The sequence below is a fragment of the Thamnophis sirtalis genome, unplaced genomic scaffold (assembly GCF_051295495.1).
Source record: "Thamnophis sirtalis isolate CommonGarterSnake01/CBP01778 unplaced genomic scaffold, rThaSir2_p1.2 scaffold_13, whole genome shotgun sequence".
NCBI lineage: Eukaryota > Metazoa > Chordata > Lepidosauria > Squamata > Natricidae > Thamnophis > Thamnophis sirtalis.
Genome location: NW_028261393.1, coordinates 37,282,962 through 37,307,264, shown reverse-complemented (window position 1 = coordinate 37,307,264; position 24,303 = coordinate 37,282,962). Strand labels below are relative to the sequence as shown.

At 47.1% G+C, this 24,303-nt stretch overlaps 1 protein-coding gene across 1 annotated transcript in view; it reads left to right on the top strand.

Moving 5' to 3' along the window:
* Positions 1 to 1,644: 1,644 nt before the first annotated feature.
* EFNB1 (ephrin B1) overlaps positions 1,645 to 24,303 on the top strand; it is an 85,953-nt gene continuing 63,294 nt past the window's right edge. Inside the window, exon 1 of the mRNA XM_014065890.2 lies at positions 1,645 to 1,995. Coding sequence (XP_013921365.1) covers positions 1,862 to 1,995 — 134 coding nt within the window. The 5' untranslated portion in view covers positions 1,645 to 1,861. The remainder of the gene's footprint in view (positions 1,996 to 24,303) is intronic.

Genomic DNA, 24,303 nt, shown 5'->3' with positions numbered 1-24,303 from the left:
TCATTATTATACAATTGTATCACAGCGGCCAGTTGTTTTGCCGGATTTGGCATTGGTTACTAGTCGGGCCCCACCCAGGGGCCTAGGACATCGTAACGTATTTTCGTAATATGCATGCAGATCCAAGCAGTGTGGCTTTTTGCATTTGACTGATGGTGATTTTCTCAATTTTTAACTGTTTTAAATGTAATTCCAGTGCTTTTGGAATAGCACCCAGTTTGCCAATTACCACTGGAATTACCACTGCTGGTTTGTGCCATAATCGTTGAATTTCGATTTTTAAGTCCTGGTATTTTGTGATTTTTTCATATTCCTTCTCGTCGACACTGCTATCACCTGGCATTGCGATGTCTATGATTGTAACCTTATTTTTCTCAACCAGTGTGATGTCTGGTGTATTATGCGCCAGTGTTTTGTCAGTATTTTATTTGATAATAATAATCATCATCATTATTATTTACTTTATTCATTAAACATGAAACTCAGCCAACTGAACATTCAAAAATGCATTACAAATACCAGTGACTGGTGCTAATGGTTGATACGGTTTGCTGCCAGCATCCTAGGTATCAACTAAGTACCTACTTAATATATAAGATGTTTTTTGCAGTTCCACTGGTGTTATTGCAGGAAGCTGCAATTTGTGGATGTATCTTGTAAAATTCTTGGACATGGTGCCAAGTGCCCCCATGATAATGGGTATCACTGTTACATGTAGTTTCGATGGCCAGGTCGCGATATTATTTTTTCTTGGTCTTTTTCTTCGACTCTGGCATCTCCAGGAACAGCGATATTGTTGTTGTTGTTATTATTGTTGTTGTTATTATTATTAAATTCTCTCTGTAATTCATACTCTTTACCATTAATCTATGTGGCCTTCCCTCTGTTATACCAAATGGGCTCAAGATTAGGATTTATTTTTAAAATTTTATTCTTATAAACAACCCAATACTGACTCCTTTCCTGCCTCTTTTCCCCACAACCACCACCCTGCGAGGTCAGCCAGTCGGGTCCCTCCTTGGGCAGGACTCGAACTCGCCACTGCTTTCCAGCCTAACACTTTCCCACTAGGCCAACCCGCCTCCGGCTTCGCCAACGCTGTTTTACTCGGCCCACATCGAGGTCATCGGTGCGGCTCCGACAGGTGCGAGACCCACGCCCAGAGACACCAGGTAGCCGGGCAGGCGCGCTTTCCGGCGGCTGGAATTCCGGCAGGAAAGCCGGCCGCCTCTCGTGCTCGTTTAGAACGCGGGGACCCCTCGGACCCCGAAACCGACCACGGAGCCCCACCAACGGCCCGCACCGAGGGGGAGCGGCGGCTGGGAGGGGCAGGGCGGGGCTTCCCGGGGTCCGCGTTCCCCCCACCAGCCTGCGTTCCCTCGCGGCGCCAGCAGGGGGAGCCCGCCGCTCGCGAGCGCGAAGGGAGGAAGGAAGGACCTCCCCCTCCCTTGCCCGGCCTCTGGCGGCTTGCGGCTCCGCCCGGCCCCGCCCTGCCGAGTCCGGCGCGCCCCACCCTGTCGGGGCGGGGTAGCCACGCCCCGTCCGGCGGCGGGCGAGGACCCCGCGCGCCGCTCTTTGATTGGGCGCCGGGAGGGCCGTCCTCCGCGATCGCCTGCGCCGGAGAGTAGAGCGTGCGCCGTCGCCCGGCGCGCCCAGTGCGAGCGGAGGAGCCGGCGCGGGCGTTCGACGGCGGCAGGACGCGCGGGGGGACGAGGCGGGAGAGCGCGGGGGTTGCTGCGCCGCCGCCCCGCCGCCACCATGGCAGGCCCGTGAGGCGCCGCGCAGGAGGGTCGCGTCGCCCGAGTAAACGCCGCCGCCGCCGGAGCAGCCGCGGCGGTGGCGGTGGCGGTGGCGGCCGAGGATGGGCCGGCCCGCGGGACGCCCCGAGCGCCTGTGCCGAGGGCTGCTGGCGCTGCTGCTGGCGCTGGGCCGCCTGGCGCCGCCGTTGCTGGCCAAGAGCCTGGAGCCGGTCTCCTGGAGCGCCGCCAACGCCAAGTAGGTGCCCGGACGGGGCGGGATGGAGGGGGGACAAAGGGGATGCGGGGAATGGGGGGGATGCTCGCTCGCGGGCACTCCGGACACTGGAGCTGGAAGCGGGGGACACGAGACTCTCGATCCGGGGGGAGCCGAGGCGCCTTCGGGGCACGTCCATCCAGCCGTCGCCCAGTCCGGCCCCGCCCGACCTTCAGCGGCCCCGCAGCTGCCTCGGTCGGTCCCCGGGGGAAAATAGCGCTGCCGAAAATAACTCCTGCGTTGAGGCCGTCTTTCCCCGCCGACCCACGGCCAGGCGGCGGCTGCCAGGAGTCGCCCCGGAGAGGGTCGGCGGCCGCTCCCTGCCTCCCGAGTTCCCCGGGGGTCGGCGGCGGCGGCCTTCGTGCCTGCCGAGCGCGAACCGGGCGGGGGATTGAAAGTATCTCCCTTGCCGGGGGTGGGTGTGGGTGTCCCCCGGCCTCTTTGTGGGAAGAGCGGCCGGCAAATCCCTCCAGAGCCGAAATCCCCGCCCTGAAAGGCGTTTTAGGTTTCTCTGGTTCCCGGGAGCCGCGTTTCATTGCTCCCAGGGGACTTTTCCAGGAGGAGCGCAGCGCTGGTTCCCGGACAGAGCCCTCCGGTGCCCCCAGTGCGAATTCTGCCATCGGGCCCCTCTGGAAGCTGCCGGCGAGAGCTGCGTTTCTAGCCCGCCTTTCTAGGAAAGTTGTTCTGCGGGATAAAAAAAAGCTCCCTTCGGATTCATTCGGCATTAATTCGGCATTAATTCCTGAGCCTCCGTCTTTCTGAGGTGCGATTTCCACGTCCACGGTCCTGAACTTATGAAAAACCTGAAATGTAGAGAGGAATGGGACGGATTGGGTGGGGGTGGGCGGGCATTGAGCCAGATGCCATAGGTAACCCTTCCTTTAAAAGGGGTTTCCATTGCATAGTCCGGTCGGTGGAATTGCGGGGGTTTTACGGGATGAAATGCTCCGTATGAGGCGCGAGATCGTTTCCCTTGTAACTGGCAGATTGGCCGGGATGGTAGAAATCAGCGCAGTTCGCTTGGCGTTTGCATTTAGAGGCTCGGTTCTTCTTCTGAACGTAGCAAGACCTTTTTTTAGGAATGGTCCCCCCCCCCCCAATCAAATTTTTATTTTTTTATAACTTTTATACATATCAGTGTGTGAATGGTGTAAGTGGGTAATTTACATTTCACTACACGTAAATATGTTGTATTTTAGGAATGCGTTTTTAACGGGGGAAGAAAACTTTTACAAAAAGTTGGGTCTCTCCCAGTCGAGGCAAATCAGCCGCCGCTGCCCCTGGGGATCGAGCGCGGCGCGAAGCCTCCGATGGGAGAAGCGCCCATTGTTGCCCGTTGGCCCTTTTGGTTGTGAGCGAACTGTTGCCCGTTGGCCTCGCCTGCCGAGAGTCGCCTTGCAAGCGGAGCGGCTTTCTGGTTACGTCCCCCTCGCCTCCCTCCCTCCCTCCGGCGCTTCTGCGCTCCCTCCGCGAAAGATCAAAACGCTGATACGACGGGAACTATTCCTCCCTCTCCGCTCCCAGTTAGGATCCCGCGTTTTAACCCCTTGCCGATCGACAGGGCTACTGGCGGCCGCCTCCTGGCGAGCCGAGAAAGAGAGAGAATGTTTCCAATGTTACCATGTTTCCAAACATTCCCAAACCTGTTTTCCCTTCGGTCGGCCTCCCTTGCCGGCTGATTGGCTGCGGGCGCATTCCAGCCATTGCCCCCCCCCCTAACTCCCAAGGTAGGGCTGGTCAGTAAGCCAAGACCCCGGAGTTGCTGGGTCGCCGCCTTCGGTGGGTTTCACTCAGAGCCCCCTGGGTGGGTTGAGTGGGGAGGGCTTGGTCTTCCTAGCCTGACTTTCCCCTGATCACAAAGGAAGGGGGTGGGGAGGATGGCCGCGGTTGGTTTTTTTCAGGCCCCGAAGGGTCTCAGGACGGGGATTCTCTTCTTGGGCGGCCAGTTGGGCTGAGTCCTCTTCTTGGAGCTTGGCTGCCAGGATTTCAGCTGGGAGCTTCTTTCTTGAGTGGATCGCCCTTTGCCTGTAGGCCTTGCTAAAAAGAGGGCAAGGGTTTCCCCCTCCCTCTCTGCCGCCCCCTCCCTCCTGTTACAGAATGGGAAGGGGATTATCTGAACCAGGGCTCCCCAAACTTGGCAACTTTAAGACTTGTGGACTTCAACTCCAAGCTGGCTGGAGAATTCTTGGGGTTGAAGTCCACAAATCTTAAAATTGCCAAGTTTGGCTGGAGAATTCTGGGAGTTGAAGTTCACAAGTCTTAAAGTTGCCAAGTTTGAAGACCTTTTACCTAAACTCTCCTATCTTCCTAGGCTCCCCCATTCACCTGTCCTGGGGGGGGGGGAAGATCCAGCTGGGGTTCTTCTCCCCAAACCTTCCCTTCTCTAGCTCAGTTCTGTGAAAAGTCTAGAAAGAAGGCTGCTTCTGCTATTCCTAGCTAAAGCCCAGCTGGCAGAAGGGAACAATTATTGTACCCTTCCTGAAATGTCAGAGAGACGGCTGTGTAAACTTTAGTCTTATGCTAGGGGAAGGCCTGAATGGGAAATCCCCTGACGAGGGCCTTGAGTTTGTTGTGGGAAAAACAAAAACAAAAGAAAGCCATGTAATCAGCATCATCAATCCCGCTAAAAGATGATGTGGAACGTTAGCGCCTATTCCCTGGTTCTGTGCATCTTAAATACAGACCGATGGGAGCTGCCAAAGAGTTACAGCTATCACATTAGAAACAGCAAATCATCACAGTTGACTTGCTAACATTTGAAATGGGGGCATCTCTTTTTCCTTTGGAGGAAAGTCAAGGAGGAAGACTTTTGAGCAACAAGGGGCAACTTTTTCTGCTAATACCTTAATTTCCTGGGTCCCTTTTTCAGTTTTTCCTTTCTTGTTCTGTTCATCCTGTCTCGGGGACAGATTACGTAAAGGGGGCCACTGGGTCTGTTGCTTACCAGCCTCTGGGCACCGAACCAGCTTCCCTTATAGCAGTGCGGGAGATCTGGGTAGCTAGTGGTGGCTTTGGGCTAGCTGAGCAGAGATGATGCATCCAAAGCGGCACCTCCAGTGCCAAGGAGAAGAAAAATGCCTGACCGTGCATTAGTATGTGGCTACCTTTGATGGGCATACCCTGTGCTGATAAGAGGTTGATGCATCATTGCTGTCTTTTTGGCAGGCCAGCGGGTGTGTGGACAACCAGTTCTCTGCTAAGGAACAACCAGCATCTTCCCAAACCTCCTTTCAGGCTGCTATGGTCAATGATCAGATTGCTATGATCATTTTGCTTCCAGGGTTGCCCAGATTTGTTCACGCCTTCTGGATAGGATCCAGGATGGTGGACTTACTTGGTTACCTGGATTTCCTTTGAGCTGTGATTTAAGAAAGTGATTTGAAGGCTCTCCTAAAATTTCCCCTGCAGACTGGATCTCTATTTCTCTCAGCTTCTGGTGGAGGGGCAAGTGTTTAGATAACTATCTCCTGGTCTCCAACCTTCCTCTGAAGCCTGGATATGTAGGAGAGATGGCCTTGGTGGAGGGCATCGGCTGGGGCCCAGATCAGGAGAGTGGATCCCTCAAGGTCCTTTTAAGAACACCCAGCAATGTTTGAACTAGGTATTCTTATGCGGCCACTTTGGTAATTGGGGCTCTGTATGGCCGTAATTCCAGTCCGTGCTCAGTGGCTCTTTTGTGGTTGTCTCCTCCACTGGTGCCCCTTGCTGAGATGAAGGAGCTGATGTGTGACTTCATTCTGAACTCCTGGGTCCTTTTAGAGCAGCAGACCCGGGACTATAGGCAGTGGGAGGACTTTGCTGCAGTGACTCACACGCTTGGGCCTCCTGTTTAGACTTTGCCACAAAGAAGAGGGAATCAAGCTGTTCTCCAAAGCATCAGAGGGCAGGAGAAGAAACAGTGGTTGGAAACTGATCAAGGAGAGAAGCAACCTAGAACTAAGGAGGGATTTCCTGACGGTTAGGACAATTAACCAGTGGAACAGCTTGCCTCCAGAAGTTGTGAATGCTTCAACATTGAAGAGTTTGGGCAGCTATTTGTCTGGAACGGTATAGGGTTTCCTGCCTGAGCAGAGGGTTGCTTTAGAAGACCTCCAAGGTCCCTTCCAACTCTGTTATTCCACTCTATTTTAGGGTGCTCTGGGTAGGACTGCGCCTTTGGAAATGACTCAGAGACTGCAGTTCATTCAGAATGCAATGGCTTGTATGCTAATGGAATTGGCATTTACTGATAGGCGAATATTACATTGGTGCTGTGGACACTACCCTGCTTGCCAATAGTTTTCTGAATGAAACCCAAAGTGGTGTGTTTACCTATAAAACCTTCCATGGCTTGGTGCCAAGGTATCTACAAGATTCAGTCCCATGAATTCTACCCTTGGAATTGATCCAGCCTGTTTGATTTACCTGGGAGAAGCTGCTGGCCCTGCTGCACTTTAGGAAGGTGTGTGTGTGTGTGTTACAGCTCAGTGACACTGTCTTCTTGGTGGGGGCTTCACTCCTTTGGACAGCCAGTTGCGTTCTGGAAGCAGCTCAAAATTGAGCTGTCCTGGAGGATGTTAGGGTCATGATTGCATCTTGGTTGGATTACCTGTAGTTTGTTCATTCTGTTTTTGATGGGTTTCTGGGCTTTTTAATTTTTTAAAATCATACATTGTTTATTGTGCATCTTTTTCTTGTAAGTCCTTAGACATTGCAATTGTCTATACATGAAATAAATCAATCTTACGACCATAAAATATATGTTGAATGTTTTCCTTAAAAACTAAGACCATTGACTTGTTAGAAACAAATACTCCAATTCTTTACTGAAGAGCTTATTTAATTTGTAATCATTCCCGCTATATTTTTTTTTAGTTCATAAACATCTATTTTTTAAAATTGTAAATGTTTTGCATTCCAAATCATTGGAGTTTTCTCTAGCTGACAGCGCATCACTCCAAAGTGAAAATACATTAAATGTTTTAATGGAATTTATTGCCATTCCGCAGTTTTACAAGTTACCTTGTATATAGCTTTGAAGGTATACTTAGCAGTAAGTTGAATGTGCGCTAAACTAATTTTCAGCCTTTAAAAATGTTTTAGAGTCACATTTTCATGAGAGAATAAATCAGATTTATTACCCAGTAACATTCACATATGTTAGGTTGCCTTTAATGTTAGGAACACAAACAATTCCCAGGATAACTAGGACATAATATGTGCCAAGAATTTAGAGGCTTCTAATGGAAACATAACAGTTGCGTACGTTACAGTCTCATTTGCAGTCCAAAAAATAGCACATTGATATATAAGCCCAATGATTCAAATGGAAGCCCTCACATATGGAAACCTCAGTTTAAAAAGAAAATTCGGTGATCTGGTCATACTATTTAAAAAAAATGAATTATTAGCTTTCTAGTTTGTTTAAAGTATCAAAGTAGAACTGATGCAGGGATCGTGATTACAAGCTATGAGGGATAGTCTAAGAAGTTGCCAGAATAAAAAAAATGATTTGAAAGCACTCCCCCTCCTGAAAAGGATATTAGATTTATTTACATTTATTGTGTATCTGAAATCATCATTTATTATTTAATTTGGCTTTTATCTTGCCTTTATTATAATCCCCAACCCATGATCATAATGGAGCCTGTCCATTATGATTATAAATTGGGTCAGCCACCGTATTTTAGGACCATTTCTGTGGCAAACCTATTGCTTGCTATGAGCGGTGTTACTGAAAATAGGAAATAAGCAAAAGTGTCATAAAATGTCATGTGACTGCAGGATGCCGCAAATAACAACAAATGTGACAGCATTTAAGTTGAACGAATGGCTTGTCAGAGGTCTTATTTGTCAAGAGGCAGTATTGGGTATCAAATCACAGTTTGTCCAATCTTAAAATAGTTATTCTATAGGCTTCCCATCACAGTGTAAGAAACCTGTCCCAAGAGCCCTCATGGATTGCTTAATACTTTCGTAGCATCAAAGATGTGTCAGAGTCCTTCAGCTGGACTTTGTTTTAAAAAGTTTGAAGCTCGTTGTCAGGTATGTTTAATTCAAACTATAAAGGATGTGGGGGAGGCAGCATAAAATCCCCCAGGTGAGAATTTCCACTGACTCATTATATGTTTTATCTGCAGAGGCTTTAATTGTATCTTATTATGTGATTTCAATTGCGAAACCAACATTTTTCCTGGTTCTTCTGTCAGTTCCCAACACAAGCATTTAATACACCTCATTAACTCCTCAGCTTCAGGTGCAGCCAGGGTGATCAAATTCCAGTGTAATCTGTTGGAAGCCACTTTAGAATTCCAAATTTGATTTCTCACATAGCTGAACAAAATTTCCTTATTAATCTTCTTTTTCAGATTTCAGTGGCAGATTTCCCCCCTTTCTTCTTCAATGAGGCTATACCCCTATTGTGTAAAAAGCTTTAAAATCCCTAACAGTCTTTGTATTTGTTATTTGGAAGAAAAAAAGTTGAAGTATTTTATTGGTGAGCAGAAAATTTGGGAAACATCTGATTGTGATGCATTAAAAAAAGAAGTTTAAGCTTGCTAGAAATCTTCTTCCTAGGGATCATCCAAAAGGATATTATAAAATAACTGTCTAGCCCCTGTACTAAAGCTTGGAATATTAAAAACTAATCCAAATAAACAAATGAGTACTGAAAAAATAGGAGTTGAAAAAAAGAGTTACATTCTCTCATTAGGTCCTAAATTAATGCTGTCCAGATGTAAACTGCATTAAATTTCTTTCTGTAAGTGCAGAGGGCACTCCAGCTCTGCAATAACTTTTTCTTAGAAACTTTATGATCGTCCATTGTGGAGTCCAAAACAAAATTGAATTCCCTGACCTTAAATATATGGTTTACCATTTAAATTAAAACTATTTAAAAATCCAACATTTCTAACCAAGATTATTACTAGTATTACTTCTTTACAGTTCATCACACAGTCAGCCAGATGCTTAAACTGGATTTGGCATTTTTTATCATCCTGTAAAGTCCTTCCCAAGCGGAATGGGCCAACTCAGCCCGGCCAGCTCACTGCTGGCAACTTGGCATCGCCAAGTCACCTCTGCCAACTCACCGCCGCTAACTCATTGCAGTAGAACTCAACAAAGCGAATTTGTTGCAAGGACAACTTGCCACTGACAGCAGAAGGAACAGCTTTGGGACGCTGCTGAATGGTCTGTGGTGATGTTGTGAAAATGGGATGTGCCTGGACACTGCCATCATCTCGCCCACTGTCCCCAAATCGCCTGAGCACCACTGCCACTGAACAGCCCATGGTGGTGGCGCAAATGAAAATAGGACATGCCGGGCCTCTGCCATTCTGCACTCTGCTCACCTGCCTGCCAGGTGGACTGTCTGTCCCTCCGACTGTGGGCAGAGTTTGCGTACGATACTGCCCTTTAACTACTGCACCACCAAGATCTGGCAATGACTAAGGGCACAAAATTTGAAGAAAGAATCCAAGGGGCTAATTCTGGATGCACAAGACCAAACCATAAGAATAAATGCATGAAAATCAGGAGTTGAGAAGACAGCAACATACACCAAATGCTACTTCTAGAAGAAACTGAAAAAATGGTGAACCATCTAGTTAGCTGTTGCAAGAAGATCACAAAGATTGACTTCAAACAGTGTTGTGACAAAGTAGCAACAATAGTGCGTTGGAATACCATTTGCCTGCAAGAAAGAACTGGTGGGACCACAAAATAGACAAGATAATAACAAATGAAAAAGCTAAAGTGCTCTGGGGCTTCAGAATTTCAATTGATAGGCATCTGCCACATAACTCCCCAGACTTAACAAATGTTGATTGAAGTCTGGATACCGGACATTGCAATACAGAGAGAAAGCAGAAGACAGAGAAAAATGGAGAAAGTCGCCAAATAGAGGCATTGGCTGCTATCCAAAAAACATCTGGAGCATCCCTTGAACACCATTGACATTGACCAATTCACCACTAGTCAATTGCAAAAGACATCTTTATTTGGGACCACTTAGATTCTGTGATGATACCTTTAAAAGCATCAAACAACATCATCTACCCCAGGTTCTTGGGAATGCCAACTGCATCTGGCTGATTGTGCGACCAGCCATTAGAATGAATGAGGGGCTGCATCAATATTTGGAAATATTGAATTTATTGAATCTAAACATGCTAATTTTACAAAAAAAAACCCTACTTGGAGCTGTGTATATAGGTAGTTAGACATTAACTTAATAATTCTTCGGTCCTTTGGTTAAGACTTGAATTACTTTTCACCATTCTTAGACTAATGAGTAAAACTAAATGCAAATTATCCATAGAATAATGATTGGCAGTGGAATGGTTTGATGAATGTGGATTTGAAGTTTGGTTCTGAAAATGATAGGAACAGCATACATGGCAGAAAGGAAACCTGCCTGGGTGTAAATGGGGCTGGCCTGTGACCCTCATTAAGGCAAGTATGCAAAACTCTGAACCTGGATGGGGAGAGGAGTTGAACAGGAAACCAGTTGTGGTAGAGGAGCATCCAAAGTTTGGTTGTGGTTCTGCAGGCAGCGATGGCTGAATTGCTTGACTTTGGCATGGACTTTTATAGTATATCTTACAGTAGAATAAGAGTTAGGTCACTGGCTATCAAATCTCTTTCTTTCTCCTGTACAGAAATGTTCAAGAAAGGCTGATAGTTTGTGTGATGTGGATATTTGAAATGTTCTACTTACAGTCTGGTGTTGCAGCTTCCCAGTCCCAAACTCTTGAGGCAGGTGTTGCTGCTTGGGAAGTGGCTGCAGCTAAGGTGTGTGTGTGTGTGTGTGTGTGTGTGTGTTGGAATTACTTAGCCTGAAGAAAAACATCTGATTTTTCTTACTGACTTGTGTCTGAGCTTTGTCTTACTGTCTGCTAATAAATTTGGGAGAAAGGAACCCGACACTGAAAAAATGAGCTTAAAAGGAGATTCCCTCATAAAAATAGAAAGCCCTAAAATAATAAATAGGCAATTACCTGCCTTATAAAATATATACCATAATCGCAGTGATTCCTCTAGACACATAATAAAACTGGTATCGCCAGAGAGGTGCTGCCAGGGGCTTCAAAACACACAACAGACTTGATGTAAGCGTGAGGGAAAAGTTCCTGGGTGCAGAATCCATAATGAAAACCATGACACATTTCCTAACTAGCTGAGAAGGAAACATTTAGGAGAGTAATTTTAATTTGGGGTTCCCTCCTGTGCTGCTTGGAAGGAAGGGTGACATCAACCAAAATAAGTGCTGATGTGTAGAGGAAGATCAAGGTAATGAGACATGCCGCCCTTTAGAACTGAACAACTGTCTGCAGTGGGACCTGTGCGACAGATTTTGGGACCAGCAAACAGGTGTTGAGGTTTCTCTTTAGGATCAGACTGGCTCGCCAAGTTTAAAAGATCAGTTTTTCTTGTGGGCAGCGACCTGGGGAAGAGGAGGAAAGTCCACAGACTGGACAACTGTCAAAGAAAAGAATTCTCAGTCCAGTATAATAGAGTTGGTAGGGAGGAAGTTGGGAGATTCAGCAGGAGACCCTATACCATTCTGGACAAATGACCATCCAAACTCTTCTTAAAAACCTCCAGTGTTTGGACCACTCACAGCTCTAGAAGTACCGTATTTTTTGGAGTATAAGACATGGAAATTTGGATGCGTCTTATACTCCAAATGTAGTTTTGCCCACCCACCAGCCCCCACCCTTCGGCCTCCATCTTCTTCCTGGCTTCAGAGATTGCCACAGACAATGGCTTGCATTTTTGGAGCTCTGCGCCTCATGTTTTCAGCCTCCAAATGCTCCATTTGAGACTGGTTCAAGATTGCTGGAACCGCCAGAGCACATGGCTGTCGATCACTGCCTCTATGCATCAAGTTTTGGCCTCCGCACGTCGTGTTTTTAGGTGGCGATTTGGCGATCCCCGCAGCCTTGAACTGGTCTCAAACAGAGCACTTGGAAGCTGAAAACGCGAGGTGCGAAGGCTAAAATGGCAACCTGGAACAGCTGCTACTTGTCTTACCGCTTCTGCGCTTCACCTACTCTACTTACTGGAGCTCCCGGTGATGATCTGTGTTTTAAAAGCTGTTTTTCTGCCCCAACGAGGTGCATGTGAGTGAAGTGCGCGCACTTGCTCACAACCAGCAAACTAATGTGCCGAAGCTGACCAAGCTAAGGACTAAGGATGCTAGCCAGATGAATACGTGATAGGCAGATTCCCTCGCCCCTATTTTCCTCCCTAAAAACTAAGGTGCGTCATAGACTCTGGAGCGTCTTATTCTCTGAAAAATACGGTAATGGATTCGCTGTCAGAAAATTTCTCCTAAGTTCCAGGTTGGAGCTCTCTTTGTTCAGCTTCCATCTTCTTGTCCTGCCCTCAAATGTTTTGGAGAATAGCTTGACCCCCTCCTTCACGGGAGGAATCCTTCCTAGTTTTATGGAGACTAAAAGGAGGGGAGGGGGGAAGTACTTGAAGTCTTGCAAGGTTCTGCTAATATTGCCTAACAATAAAGTAAATACTCATACACATAGTTGTGCTTTGTCTCTGGACTAGACCTGGTCTCTTTTGTGGCTTATCACACCTACATTTCAAGGGTTTATTTAATAATTTTTCGGCCTGCTGAAATCAAGAACCAATTTTTAGGGGCATGCAATAAAAATGAAAATTAAAAACATACTGCCGTTAGATCTGAAAGCAACCGAGACGATCTCTGTGGCTGTGATGCTCCTTTGCTCCCAGCCATCTCCAGAGGCATGCTGGGAAAATTGTTCCATGAAGGAGGACAATGTCTTTGGCCCACCTGGTGTACTTAACCCTCGAGCATCCCCAGCCAGACTGGTGCTCTGTGGAAGAGGAAGTTGTCCTGGAGATGCCTGGAGCTGTCTCTGTCAGCTGAAAACCAGCATCTCATAGATTCAATTTAGCACAGGCAGAGCTGCTAATGGTGAACATGTCGTTTTGGTTAACAGGGATTCCTATATATCTGTATTTTTCGGAGTATAAGACGCACCGGAGTATAAGACGCACCAAGATTTTGAAGAGGCAAATTAAAAAAAAAGTTATTGCACTTTGCAAACCTCTCCAAAACGGCCCATTTTTTGCAAAAACGGGCTCATTATTTGTTAAAAAAGAGGACATTAGGAAGCTTATAGAGTGCTCCTGGGGGCTGGGGGGACAAAATTGAGCAAAAACTGTCCATTTCTCGCTCATTTCTGCCCTCCCCAGCTCCCAGGAACTCTCTGAAAGCCTTCTACGGGCTATGCACGGCCATTTTGGTGAAGGGGATGGGGTTTTATGAGGCAAAAAAATTGCTGTATTCAGTATATAAGATGCACACAGATTTTCAGCCACTTTTTTGAGGGAAAAAGGTGCTATACTCCGAAAAATACGATAAGCCTTTCCCCTCAATGCTCCTCCTTCCCCAGTTAATTTTTAGGCCCCTATGGAAGTCCGATAGAGTTAGGCGGTGTATGTGTGTGTGCTATGAATTCCTAACCTTTCCCCAGTTCCTCCCAAGCCATGGTGCTTAAAATACCTTGAGGGTAGCAGCAGCCAAGGCGCTTCCAGTGTAAAGGTGAGGACCAGGAGATCCAGCGGGTGGCCTGCGAGGCAGCCAGGCAGGTGGTCTCCCCCTCTTCAGTTGCTACTCTTTGAATTTCCAGAGGCTCCAACCTTTCTGCAGACAAGGAACCTCGCCCTTGCCCCACCCTTCGTGCCTTCATCTCCAACGCAATCTTGCACGCACGGTGTGGTTGTCCCTCAGGGTATGTGCGGGGGGGGGGCAGTCACACTTGACAGCCCTTTTCTGTAGTTGTCTGTTTGTTGAGGCAATGTGTGTGTGGGAGGAGAACTGGCGTCCCTGATAAAGTGGTGGAAAGGTTATGCGGTGGGCAAATGAGACTGGCTCCGTTTGAAACTGGTTCAAGGCTGCTGGGATCGCCAGAGCACCTTGCCGGCGATTGCTGCCTCTGTGCATCACGTTTTGGGCCTCTGTGCATTGCATTTTTGGCCGGTGATTGGCAGGGATGTGCTTTGGCAATCCCCGCAGCCTTGAACTGGTCTCAAACGGAGCGTTTGGAGGCTGAAACTGCGAGGTGCGAAGCCCAAAATAGCAACTCAGCTTCCCTGTCTTACTGCTTCTGTGCTTCGTCTGCTTTACTTACTGGAGCTCCCTGCAATGATCAGCTGATTTAGAAGCTGTTTTTCTGCCCCAACGAGGTCCGTGCGAGTGAAGCTCTCCCCCTTCTTACCTTTGGGGATTGCTGCGTGTGGAGAGTCCAGTGTGGAGATGACCCCACTTCTGGGCACAACAAGCTTTCAAGAGGCTCCTTCTGTTCCTGCCAAGCCTTAGGACTTGTAAATGTTTGCAGGCCTGCCAGAGCATCGTGGCATTGCACTGGCGGGCGGGCGTTTGAGGAGTGGCATGCGTGCCTGGATGAGGAGGTCCAGGAGAGGGTAACTCTGCAAGGGGTTACCATGGGCAGTGCTTGAAAGAAGACAGCTGGATGGACAGCTGGGTCCCTTGGCCTCCAGAGACCCAAAAGCCATTATTGTCCAGTTGTGTTTTCATGTGACGGGAAGGGATCCAAGGAGGAAGCATATGAGCTGGCACCTGTTACACATGGAACAAAAAGGCTTCTGTATGTACTCACTTTATTTGGCTTTGTCAATTACATGACCCAGGTAGTTCTCAACCTATGACCACAATGGAGCCCAGAATTTCTGTTGCTAAGCAACACAGTTGTTAAGTGAATTTTGCCCCATTTCAGGACCTTCCTTGCCAAATTTGGTAAATGAAACACTGTAGTTGTTAACTTAGGTTGTTAAGTGAATCTGGCTTCTCCTTTGACTTTGCTTGTCATAAGGTCGCAAAAGGGGACCACAAAAGACATGGCAGCCGTCCTAAACATGAGTCAGTTGCCAAATGTCTTGAATTTGGATCACAGGATCCTGGGGATGCCACAATGGTCGTAACTCTGAAAAATGGTTATAAGTCACTTTTTCCCATGCCCTTGTAGCTTTGAACAGTCACTAAATGAATTGTTTTAAATTGAGGGCTACCTTTACTTACAGAGCTGCCCATCTCACAAAATGTAATTTTGGATGGTATAGAATAAAACTCAAACCTTGGCATATGAACTACCCTGTTTCCCCAAAAATAAGACCTCCCTGGATAATAAGCCCAATCGGGCTTTTGAGTGCATGCGCTAAGATAAGCCCTTCCGTGAAAATAAGCCCTCCCCGAAAATATTGCAACACAGCAGCAGCCATGAGATGACCACCTTTGCTACCTCCTGCACCTCAAAAATAGTAAGACCTCCCCAAAAATAAGGCCAAGTGCTTATTTCGGGGGTCAAAAGAAAGTAAGATCCTGTCTTATTTTTGGAGAAATATGGTATATTAGAAAATATTCCAGAATTTCAAACATCCGCATAATTATTAAAAAGGCTAAGTGAGAGCATCTGAGCTAACAGACAATGAAGTGGTTGTCTGGTTCAAGTTTGCTCAGGTGTCCACAAATGCTTGTGTGTGTTTGTGTGTGTGTGTGTGTGTGTGTGTGTGTGTGTGAGTGTGTGTGTGTGTGAGAGAGAGAGAGAGAGAGAGAGAGAGAGATCACAGTGTAGGCTAATCCACTCTAAACTTGGTGGCTTATTTAATAAACGTTTCATGCCAAGAACAAGCCATGACTTTACTTGAGCATATTTCTGGCCCAGGCTAATTAATTAGTTTAGCAATAAAATTAAAACTGCTGTCAAACAGGTACAGGCAGATCCCGCTGAATGCATCCTTGTGCCGTTTTGTTTTTTGGAACACAGAGGCCCCAAACTGAGGCAGCATTGTGTAAAGGTTGCAGTAGTTTGTTTGGACGGGTGATTCATGAGCTCCATCTTTTGCTCTGCCAAGAATGGGTCGGGAGGCCCTTCTTCTCCCCCTCCTCCCAACCCAGGTCAGCCCTTCCTCACCAGCAGCTCTCTGCGGAAGCCCCCCCCCCCCTAGTCTGGGCAGAAGGCTCCCCAAGTGACCACCGGATGTGGCAAGCATTTCTCTCTTCCCTTCTCTCTGCTTTCCCCCACCCTTCCCAATAAGGCTGGCGCTGTGCTGACCAGCCGCCTCCCTCACAAGCCTTGGCAGCAGCTGTGCGTGTCCATGCAGGGCGCCTGGCTGTGTGGCCCACAGTGGGTAACACACCTGGCCTCAGGAGCCTTGGAGCTGGGCTGGGAAGGCTATTATTAAGCACCGGAAGCTCTTCATACCCAACGGGGTCCAAACTAGGAGACAGTTTGGTATTGAGGATGGCTTCTTCAGCTGAGTGATCTTGCATCGTGATTAATGCCTTTTTTCAGATGGAGCGAAAAAGTCACAATAGTTTGTGGAGAGGGGAATAAGGGAAAGGTGGCTGTTGTGACGACTTACCTTGAGAATTTATATCCAAACGATTGGAAGCATTTCCTTCTATTGGTGCCCAATGATTTTTAAAAAAAATATTTTTATTGTTTTTACATTTAAAACAATGCAGCACCGTGAAGTCATAGTGATCATACAATCACATTATGTACAGATAATCTCAACCAATAACTGTCAGCCAACTTAATACATTATCTATCCTTCTATCCAATCACATTGTTTACAGTTTGTTCCAGTTTTGTCACCTTGCCTTATACCAATAATAAAATCTGTTCCAAACTTCAAAATATTCCGATTCTCCTTTATTTTTTAGTTCAAGGGTGAGCCTGTCTCCTTTTGCACAGATAGATTTTTTGACCGGTATTTTGTATTCCAGAATCAGTTTGAAAAACACGTGGTATTTTACAGAGTGCCACCTTCTGCCTGCGTTGATGTATATAGTCTAAAGAACTTGCTACAGTACAGGTAGTCCTCGACTAACGACCACAATTGAGTCCCAGAGGTCTGTTTTTAAGTGGGACATTTGTTTTAGTGAGTTTTGCCCTATTTTAAGACTTTTCTTGCCACAGTTATTAAGCAAATCGCTGCTGTTGATAAATTAGTAACCTGGTTGTTAAGTGAATCTGGCTTCCCCATTGACTTTGCTTGTCAGAAGGTTGCAAACGGAGGTCAGGTGACCTTGGGACACAGCAACGGTCATAAATCTGAACCAGTGGCCAAACGTCTTGAGTTTTGATCGTATGACCGCGAGGAGGCTGCAAAGCTCAAAACTAAAAAACAGCCTTGTCACATTCTTCAGTGCCGTTGTAGCTTTGAATGGTCACTACATGAACTGTTGTAAATTGAGGACTACCTGTACTTATCTATGTGGCTCCAGCTTAAAATATGGCAACCTCTATTGGGTGGAGAAGGAGAACATTAGAAGATGCTCCATAGCTCAATGGGAGAGATTTGGATGGGCAAACTAGCGTGGGAATGTCTGCAATTTCAAGAAAACATGCGCTCCCGTGGACTTCTGTGGTGGTAGCCATAGGTTGGCAGCTCCCAGACCCATCCAGTTCTGTGAGGATGGGCAGAGCTGAGCCAATTCCAGAATGCTGCAGATGCATCTTGCGGAAATTCCCTGGGCCTCCCTTGGGATGCTATCCAATTCGGGGCCCAGAGTAAAGTAGATCGGAGGATCAGCCATACTGGAGAAGGGGCAATTTGTCACGTCCTCTGTTGAATTACTCAAAGATTTCTTGGCACTTGCATCTTCTGATTGTTGGCTGGTGGCAACACACGCTTGCTTTCATCCTCTCCCACTTCATGGATATCCAGTCCGTACACAGCCAAGAACTTTCTACCCTTCTCAAGAGAGGGGGAGGAGGAGAAGAGAGGAGGAGTGGGGGAAAGAGAGGGGAAAAAGAAAAGGGGAAGGAGGGGAGGAAAGAAGAAGGCGGAGAAGGGAGGTTGAGAAGACAGAAGGAGCAAGGCAGTTGCAGAATAAGATGGAGACACGGGGTGGCAAGAAAGTGATCCAAAATGTATTGTATATAAGATAACGATAAACATTAATGGCTAACAGATAAATATTAATAGCATCTATAAGAATGTATATTTGTGAATCAATTTGAAAGGGAAAAATAAAAAACTTTTTTTTAAAAAGAGAGAACTTTCTACCCTTCTCTTCATCCTGTCCAGGATGATGGAAAAAGGGTTGAGAAGGTCCCCTCTGGGGTAGGGTCATGCTGGTGTGATGTGTGCATTTTCTGTGACTTTTGAGCTGGTCCTTGAAGAAGGACGATTCAAATGGTCCAGAGTTGCCTGAATGGGATCGGCTGCTTTCCATCACAAGGGCATTGATGTAGAAGCAGAACGAAGCCTTCCTGAAAGATAGGGAGAAGACAGAGGCAATCCTTCCAAGAAGCTGCCTTTTCCTGGGGGGGGGGGGAGGCAGGACCCCCCAGTGTTCTAGAGAGGGTGCTCCATTGCATGCAGGCTGGAAGCCCCCCATCCCCACTGCAGTCTTTGGCGCCTCTACTGCATGGATATGTGCTGAAATGTGTCTCTTCTCCTTTCCCACGTTGTTGGGCTGGGTGGGCTCCCCCCTTGCCTTCTGCTGCACTGCCATATTTCCTTCCATGAAAGTCAGCATTCAGCCCTGTGCCAAGGTAATTCTTTGTCTTGGAACAGCAAAATGGTTTCTTTCTCCCTTCCGATTTCTCAAGGGGCCAAGGAGATAAGGAAGTTCTCAGAATGAGCTGCCTTTCCTTTCTCCAAGGAAGGGCAGAGAAGCCCTGAGAAGTGGTTGGGTTCAAAGGCTGCGCAGAGGCAGCTCAGTCTCCCTCTACCAGGCGGTGGGACATCAGTTTCTTTCTAGGCCTAGAGTTGTCCCATAGTGGTTAGAGCTGGCCTAAGAGCTCCTTCAAGGTACACCGAGCCTAGGAGCCTTTCCACCCTGGAACTGAGGTGCTGGTGAACATATATGGCTTTCTCCTAACTTTCCAGTGGCTTTACGAGCCTCTTGGTGGGAGGGCTTTGGGAGAAGGATCCAGACCCTTGGCTGGTGGGTTCCCTTTTTCTTGCTTGGTCTGGGACTGCTTTGACAATTCACCAAGCTCAGTCCCCATTTGTGTGTTATCTCCTGCTGGCTGCTATCACAAAAACTGCTTGCTTTGAAGAAACCTTTTCAAAGACATTGGAGAGCTTCTGCCCAGTACTGCAACATACCTGGGAGATGGCCACCCACCTTCTCTTTGAACATTTTGAGGACAGAAGAATTTACTGCCTCCCGGAGAAAGAAGTTGCTCCTGGGGCTCTTATTTTAGGGAATGTTTCCTGATCTACTGTTGTATACAGACCTAGATCTACAAAATATTTTAGGTACAATATGACTAATGCAGAATAGAGGGAGATGATCATTTTTCTTGAAGATGATCCTGTGTTTCTGTTGATGTATGCTAGGATTGATTTTGCATTTTTTTTCAGCAGACTGTTGTTCAGTGTGTGTCTGCATTGGTTCTCCTCCTACCCAAAAATCAAGGTTTTACATTCTCCTCACAGAAATGGATGCTGCTGTGTGGTTTTACTAGGGCTTATAAAATGGTACTAATACTTCATGAGATCTTGATTCTATTCCTCTGTTAATGCTGCCTAGGATTGCATTGTTTTTTTAGCAGCTGCAACACACGGCAGGCTCATATATATGTGGTTGTCTACTAGGACTCCTAGATCCTTCTCACATTTGCTTTTGTTGAGCCACCTTCCACTATTCTATACATGTATATTTGGGTAATTCCCCCTAAGTGTAAAACCTTAGTTTTTTCATCACTGAATTTCATTTTGTTAGATAGGACCCAGTGCTTGAATCTGTCAATATCCATCTAGATCTTGAGCCTATCTTCTGGGGTGTTGCCTATACCTGCCAGCTTAGTGTCATCTGCAAATTGGATGAGTTCCCTATGTCCTCCTCTAAATTATTGATATTGAAGAATACTGGATCTAAGATAAAACTTTGGGGTACCCCACTGCTTACCTCCCTCCATGTAGATGCAGAGGACTATAGTGCTCAATGCAACTAGTCAGCCAGTTATAAATCCATCTGGTGGTGTTGCTGTCTATCCCACATTTTTCTAGCTTACCAAGAAGTAGGCTGTAGTCTACTTTGTCAAATGCCTTACTGAAACTCAAGTATATCCTATACCCACTGCATTTTGCTGGTAATGAGGGGGTGCCCCAGAGATCTTATATCCTAGGATTGCATATTTATCCATCTTTGGCAAGAAATTCTGAACTGTTTATTTTAGTTGCTTTTAATGGTAGTAGCATCACATCTTGGCCATTTATCCACAGAATCTAATCAGTGCATGCTAGTTTATTTAAAAAGATGCAGTTGTAGCAATGTTTAGGCATCATTGGTCATATTTGTGCCATATGTGGCCTGGCCTGGCTGCAGTTCTTCTGGCAGAAACCAGCCACTTGAGTGAAGAAAAAGAGAAGAAACAAAAAACTTGTCACTTTTGGCCTTCATGTGCAGCTGCTCCATCACAAGGCTGACACGCTGGTCTGGCTGTTAGCCCAGGCTGGTGTGGGTAGCTTTGGAGCCAGTTGTCTAGTTGGTGCGTGGGGACTGGAGTACTAAGGGACACCCCCCCACTCTTTGGTTGATGTGAGGCATGCTGTCAGTCTAATCAAAAATGAAAGGGAGGGAGTAAAAGACTGCAGTTGAATGGACGTAGCTGGAGAGAAGTTGGGTCTTCCCTGGAAAAAGGAGAGGGGAGGGGAGCTTTCTGCAGGGTCCAAGAATGGGAAGGAGGGCCAGGGCTGACTGGCTGCAGGGGACGGCTTCACCCAAGACTCCGGGTAGGATGTAAGGAGCTGCTACTGGGAGAGAAGTCCAGTGTCCAATAGTGGTTTGAGCCTGGGTGATTTGTGTCTGGTGTGAGAACTCTGGGCTGATTTGAGATTCACTGCTTTACTGTTTTGACTGTCCACCATCTTCTTGGACTCTTCCCCCCACACCAGAGTTCAAAAGCGCCTCCCTATCCTGATTCTTAGGTTTCCTTGCCTACAGTGCATATTTGCAATTAGATTTTCAGTATTATTTAATGGCATTAGCAACAGCACTTAGACTTATATACTGTTTATAGTGCTTTACTGCACTCTGTTAAGGCAGTGGTCCATGAGAAAATTTTGATGGTCAACAGAAAAATTATTTGCATTTTTTATATTGCACTAAATACTATTTATCTTTTTAAAAAATCATATTAGTGGGCTGCGGGATTTAAAATTATGAATTTAGTGGTGTCTGAGGTCCAAAAGGTTGGTGATCCCTACTGTAAGGGGTTTACAGAGTCAGCCTCTTGCCCCCAACAGTCTGGTTCCTCATTTTACTGACCTCAGAAGGAGGGAAGGCTAAGTCAACCTTGACCCGGTCAGAATCGAACTCCTGACATTGAGCTGAATTAGCTTGTAATACTCCAACCTAACCACTATGCCACCACGTCAAGTTCAGATGATGAAATTTGCTTAAATCCTTCTCTTTCCTTCCTGCATCCCATGGATCGTTTGGAGGCATGTTTTGGATTGTTGACTTGCTGAAAATATCCACAGTCTTTTCATCTTCATCTGGCAGAGGATCTTTGGCCTAGCTCTGGGAGGACTTGCCCTAAGAGTCCTGTTGTGTGTTGGAGTGGGGGCTGATGGGCCCATTGAGCAAAAGATGCCCCCTTCCTTGCTGATCACACTTTCTGCTGGGTCTTTAATCAAAGGCGAAGATTCATAGGAGGGGCGGTGGCCGCTGCATCTGCTCTGGGAAACAACCTGGGTACTGCTGCCGCCTCCTCCTCCTCCACAAAGGCCCCTGGCTGTTTTCAGCAAGAATTCCTTAATGAACCTGAGATCTGCCTGGATTTGCCGAGAAGGGCGTGTCCACACATTTCTCAGCCAGGTGAAGGTCCCTCAAATGTCTCCGCCTTTTAGAAGTAGTGGGTGCTGCGGGAAGGTTGCCTACCTGTGAGTCAGAGCTGTGAGCCACGGAATCAGGCGGCCTGCTCATTTTCTGAACTGGGAAGCCAGCTGGTGCTGGGATGAAGGTGTGGGGCAGGCCATACCTGAGTTCAGGTCCACCCTCGGTCCTCTGGGTGGTTTTCTCCCCCCCCCACACCTTTGCTTCAGGGTGGCCTCTTGCTGCTTCTCGGACCGAGCAGTGATTCCAATCACCGCATTCCTGTCTTGGGAAGTTAAGTTGGAGTGGAAAGCGTTTTTTTAGTTTCTTGCTCCTCCTGTGGCATGAGTCAGCCTTCCCTCAGGAGGTAGGAATTGCGTGACTCCTCCTTGCTTTTCTTTGACCCTGTCTTAAATTGACAAGGTAGGCGAGGTGAGTTCTGAGCAATTTTCAAAACTCTCCATTCTGGAGTTTGGAATTCTGCTTCTGTTGTGGTAGCCAGAAATGGCACACTTCTCTTTGCAGCCACTCGGCTATTTCCATTTTTTTTAATGCCAGCTAGATATCATATATGGTAGGGGTCTCCAACCTTGGCAACTTTAAGCCTGGCGGACTTCAACTCCCAGTTGGCTGGGGAATTCTGGGAGTTGAAGTCTGCCAGGCTTAAAGTTGCCAAAGTTGGAGACCCATGCTATATGGTACATTCATGGTTCTTCCTCCCCCCCATCCCAAATCAAGAACCTTCCATTTACTTTAGCAGTAGACTTTTTTTAGCAGTAGACTTATATACCGCTTCATAGGGCTTTCAGCCCTCTCTAAGCGGTTTACAGAGAGTCAGCATATTGCCCCCAACAATCTGGGTCCTCATTTTACCCACCTCGGAAGGATGGAAGGCTGAGTCAACCCTGAGCCGGTGAGATTTGAACCGCTGAACTGCTGATCTAGCAGTAGCCTGCAGTGCTGCATTTAACCACTGCGCCACCTTGGCTCTTCAGGTGAGGGTACCTCATACTGCTTCTCTTAGGCTTGTTACTGTTATCCTACTTACAAGTGTTTTGCATTTGATTTCTGTCTTTTAGGGCAGCTCGCTGACTGGGGAATTCTGGGAGTTGAAGTCCGCGTATCTTAGGCTTGCCAACATTGTGAACCTCTGTTTTAGGGCATCTACCTGTCCAATGTTGTTTCATCAGCACATTGGTTAAACATTTCTTCTCTCTCTTAATTGAAGCCATGAATGAAACGGTTGAAGAACGTAGGGCCCAGTGAACCTAGTGTAGTAACACATTTCCTTGATTAAAATAATGGATAAGCACCCTTTGAGTTTGGGCTGTCAATCAACGGTGGAGCCACCTGAGAGACATAAGCCAGTACTTAACAAGTTGTTCATTGAGAATGCTGGGAAATACCAAGCTGGAAACCAGAAGTTGTGAGTTCTACATTGGCCTTAGGCACAAAGCCAGGCCAATCACTCTCTCTCAGCCCTAGGAAGGAGGCAGTGGCAAAGCACTTCTGGAAAACCCAGCTGGGAAAACTGCAGGGACTTTTCTAGGCAACCTCTAAGGCAGTGATGGTGAACCTTTTCAGCACCAAGTGCCCAAACCAGAACGTGCGTGCATGTCCGTGCGTGTGCATGTGCCGCAGTATAGGAAATCTGAGGACCAGCTGGCTGGTGAGCATGCTGGCACTGACCAGCCGGTCTTTGGGTTTCCAGAACACACATGTGTGCTGGCCAGCTGGTCTTTGTGCGCAGCGAAGCTCCGAAAACTGGAAGACTAGCTGGCTAGCATGTGCATGGCTTTTTGGGGGGTGTTTTTCGGGCTGTTTTCAGGCTGTTTTTCAGGCCATTTTCAGGCATTTGTTCAGGCTACTTTTGGCCTGGAAAATAGCCAAAAAAGGCCTGAAAAAAACCTGGAAAATGGACTGGAAAATGGCATTTTTTCGGCTGTTTTGGGGGCCTTTTTCTGGCCATTTTTCAGTGCTCCGGCATGCACAAAAACCAACTGTGCATGTGTGCACTGGAAACCAAAAGAGCAGCTGGTCATGGCATGCGTTCCCACGGAGAGGGCTCTGGGTGCCACTTCTGGCACGCATGCCACAGGTTCGCCATCATGGCTCTAAGGACTGACACAATTGAATGGAAAGGAGGAAGAAAGGTACTTCATTAAGCACTTTCCGGAAATTAAGGCATATTAAACTGACAGCATCACCATAAGCTACTCAAGAACTTACTACATCAAAGAATGAGGTAGGCTTACAGAATTGCTCCACTCTGCTTGCTCTGATCAAGCCTCGCTTGCAATATTGTGCCTCGTTCTGGGTATCAGTTTCAAAAAAGATGGTAACGCATTGGATCAAAGTCTGTCGGTTGCTACCAAGATAATGAAGGATGTTGAAACCAAGTTAAAAAACCTGGGCTTGTTTAGCCTAAGGAAATGCAGCTATGTGGGGAAACTGGAGCATCCAGC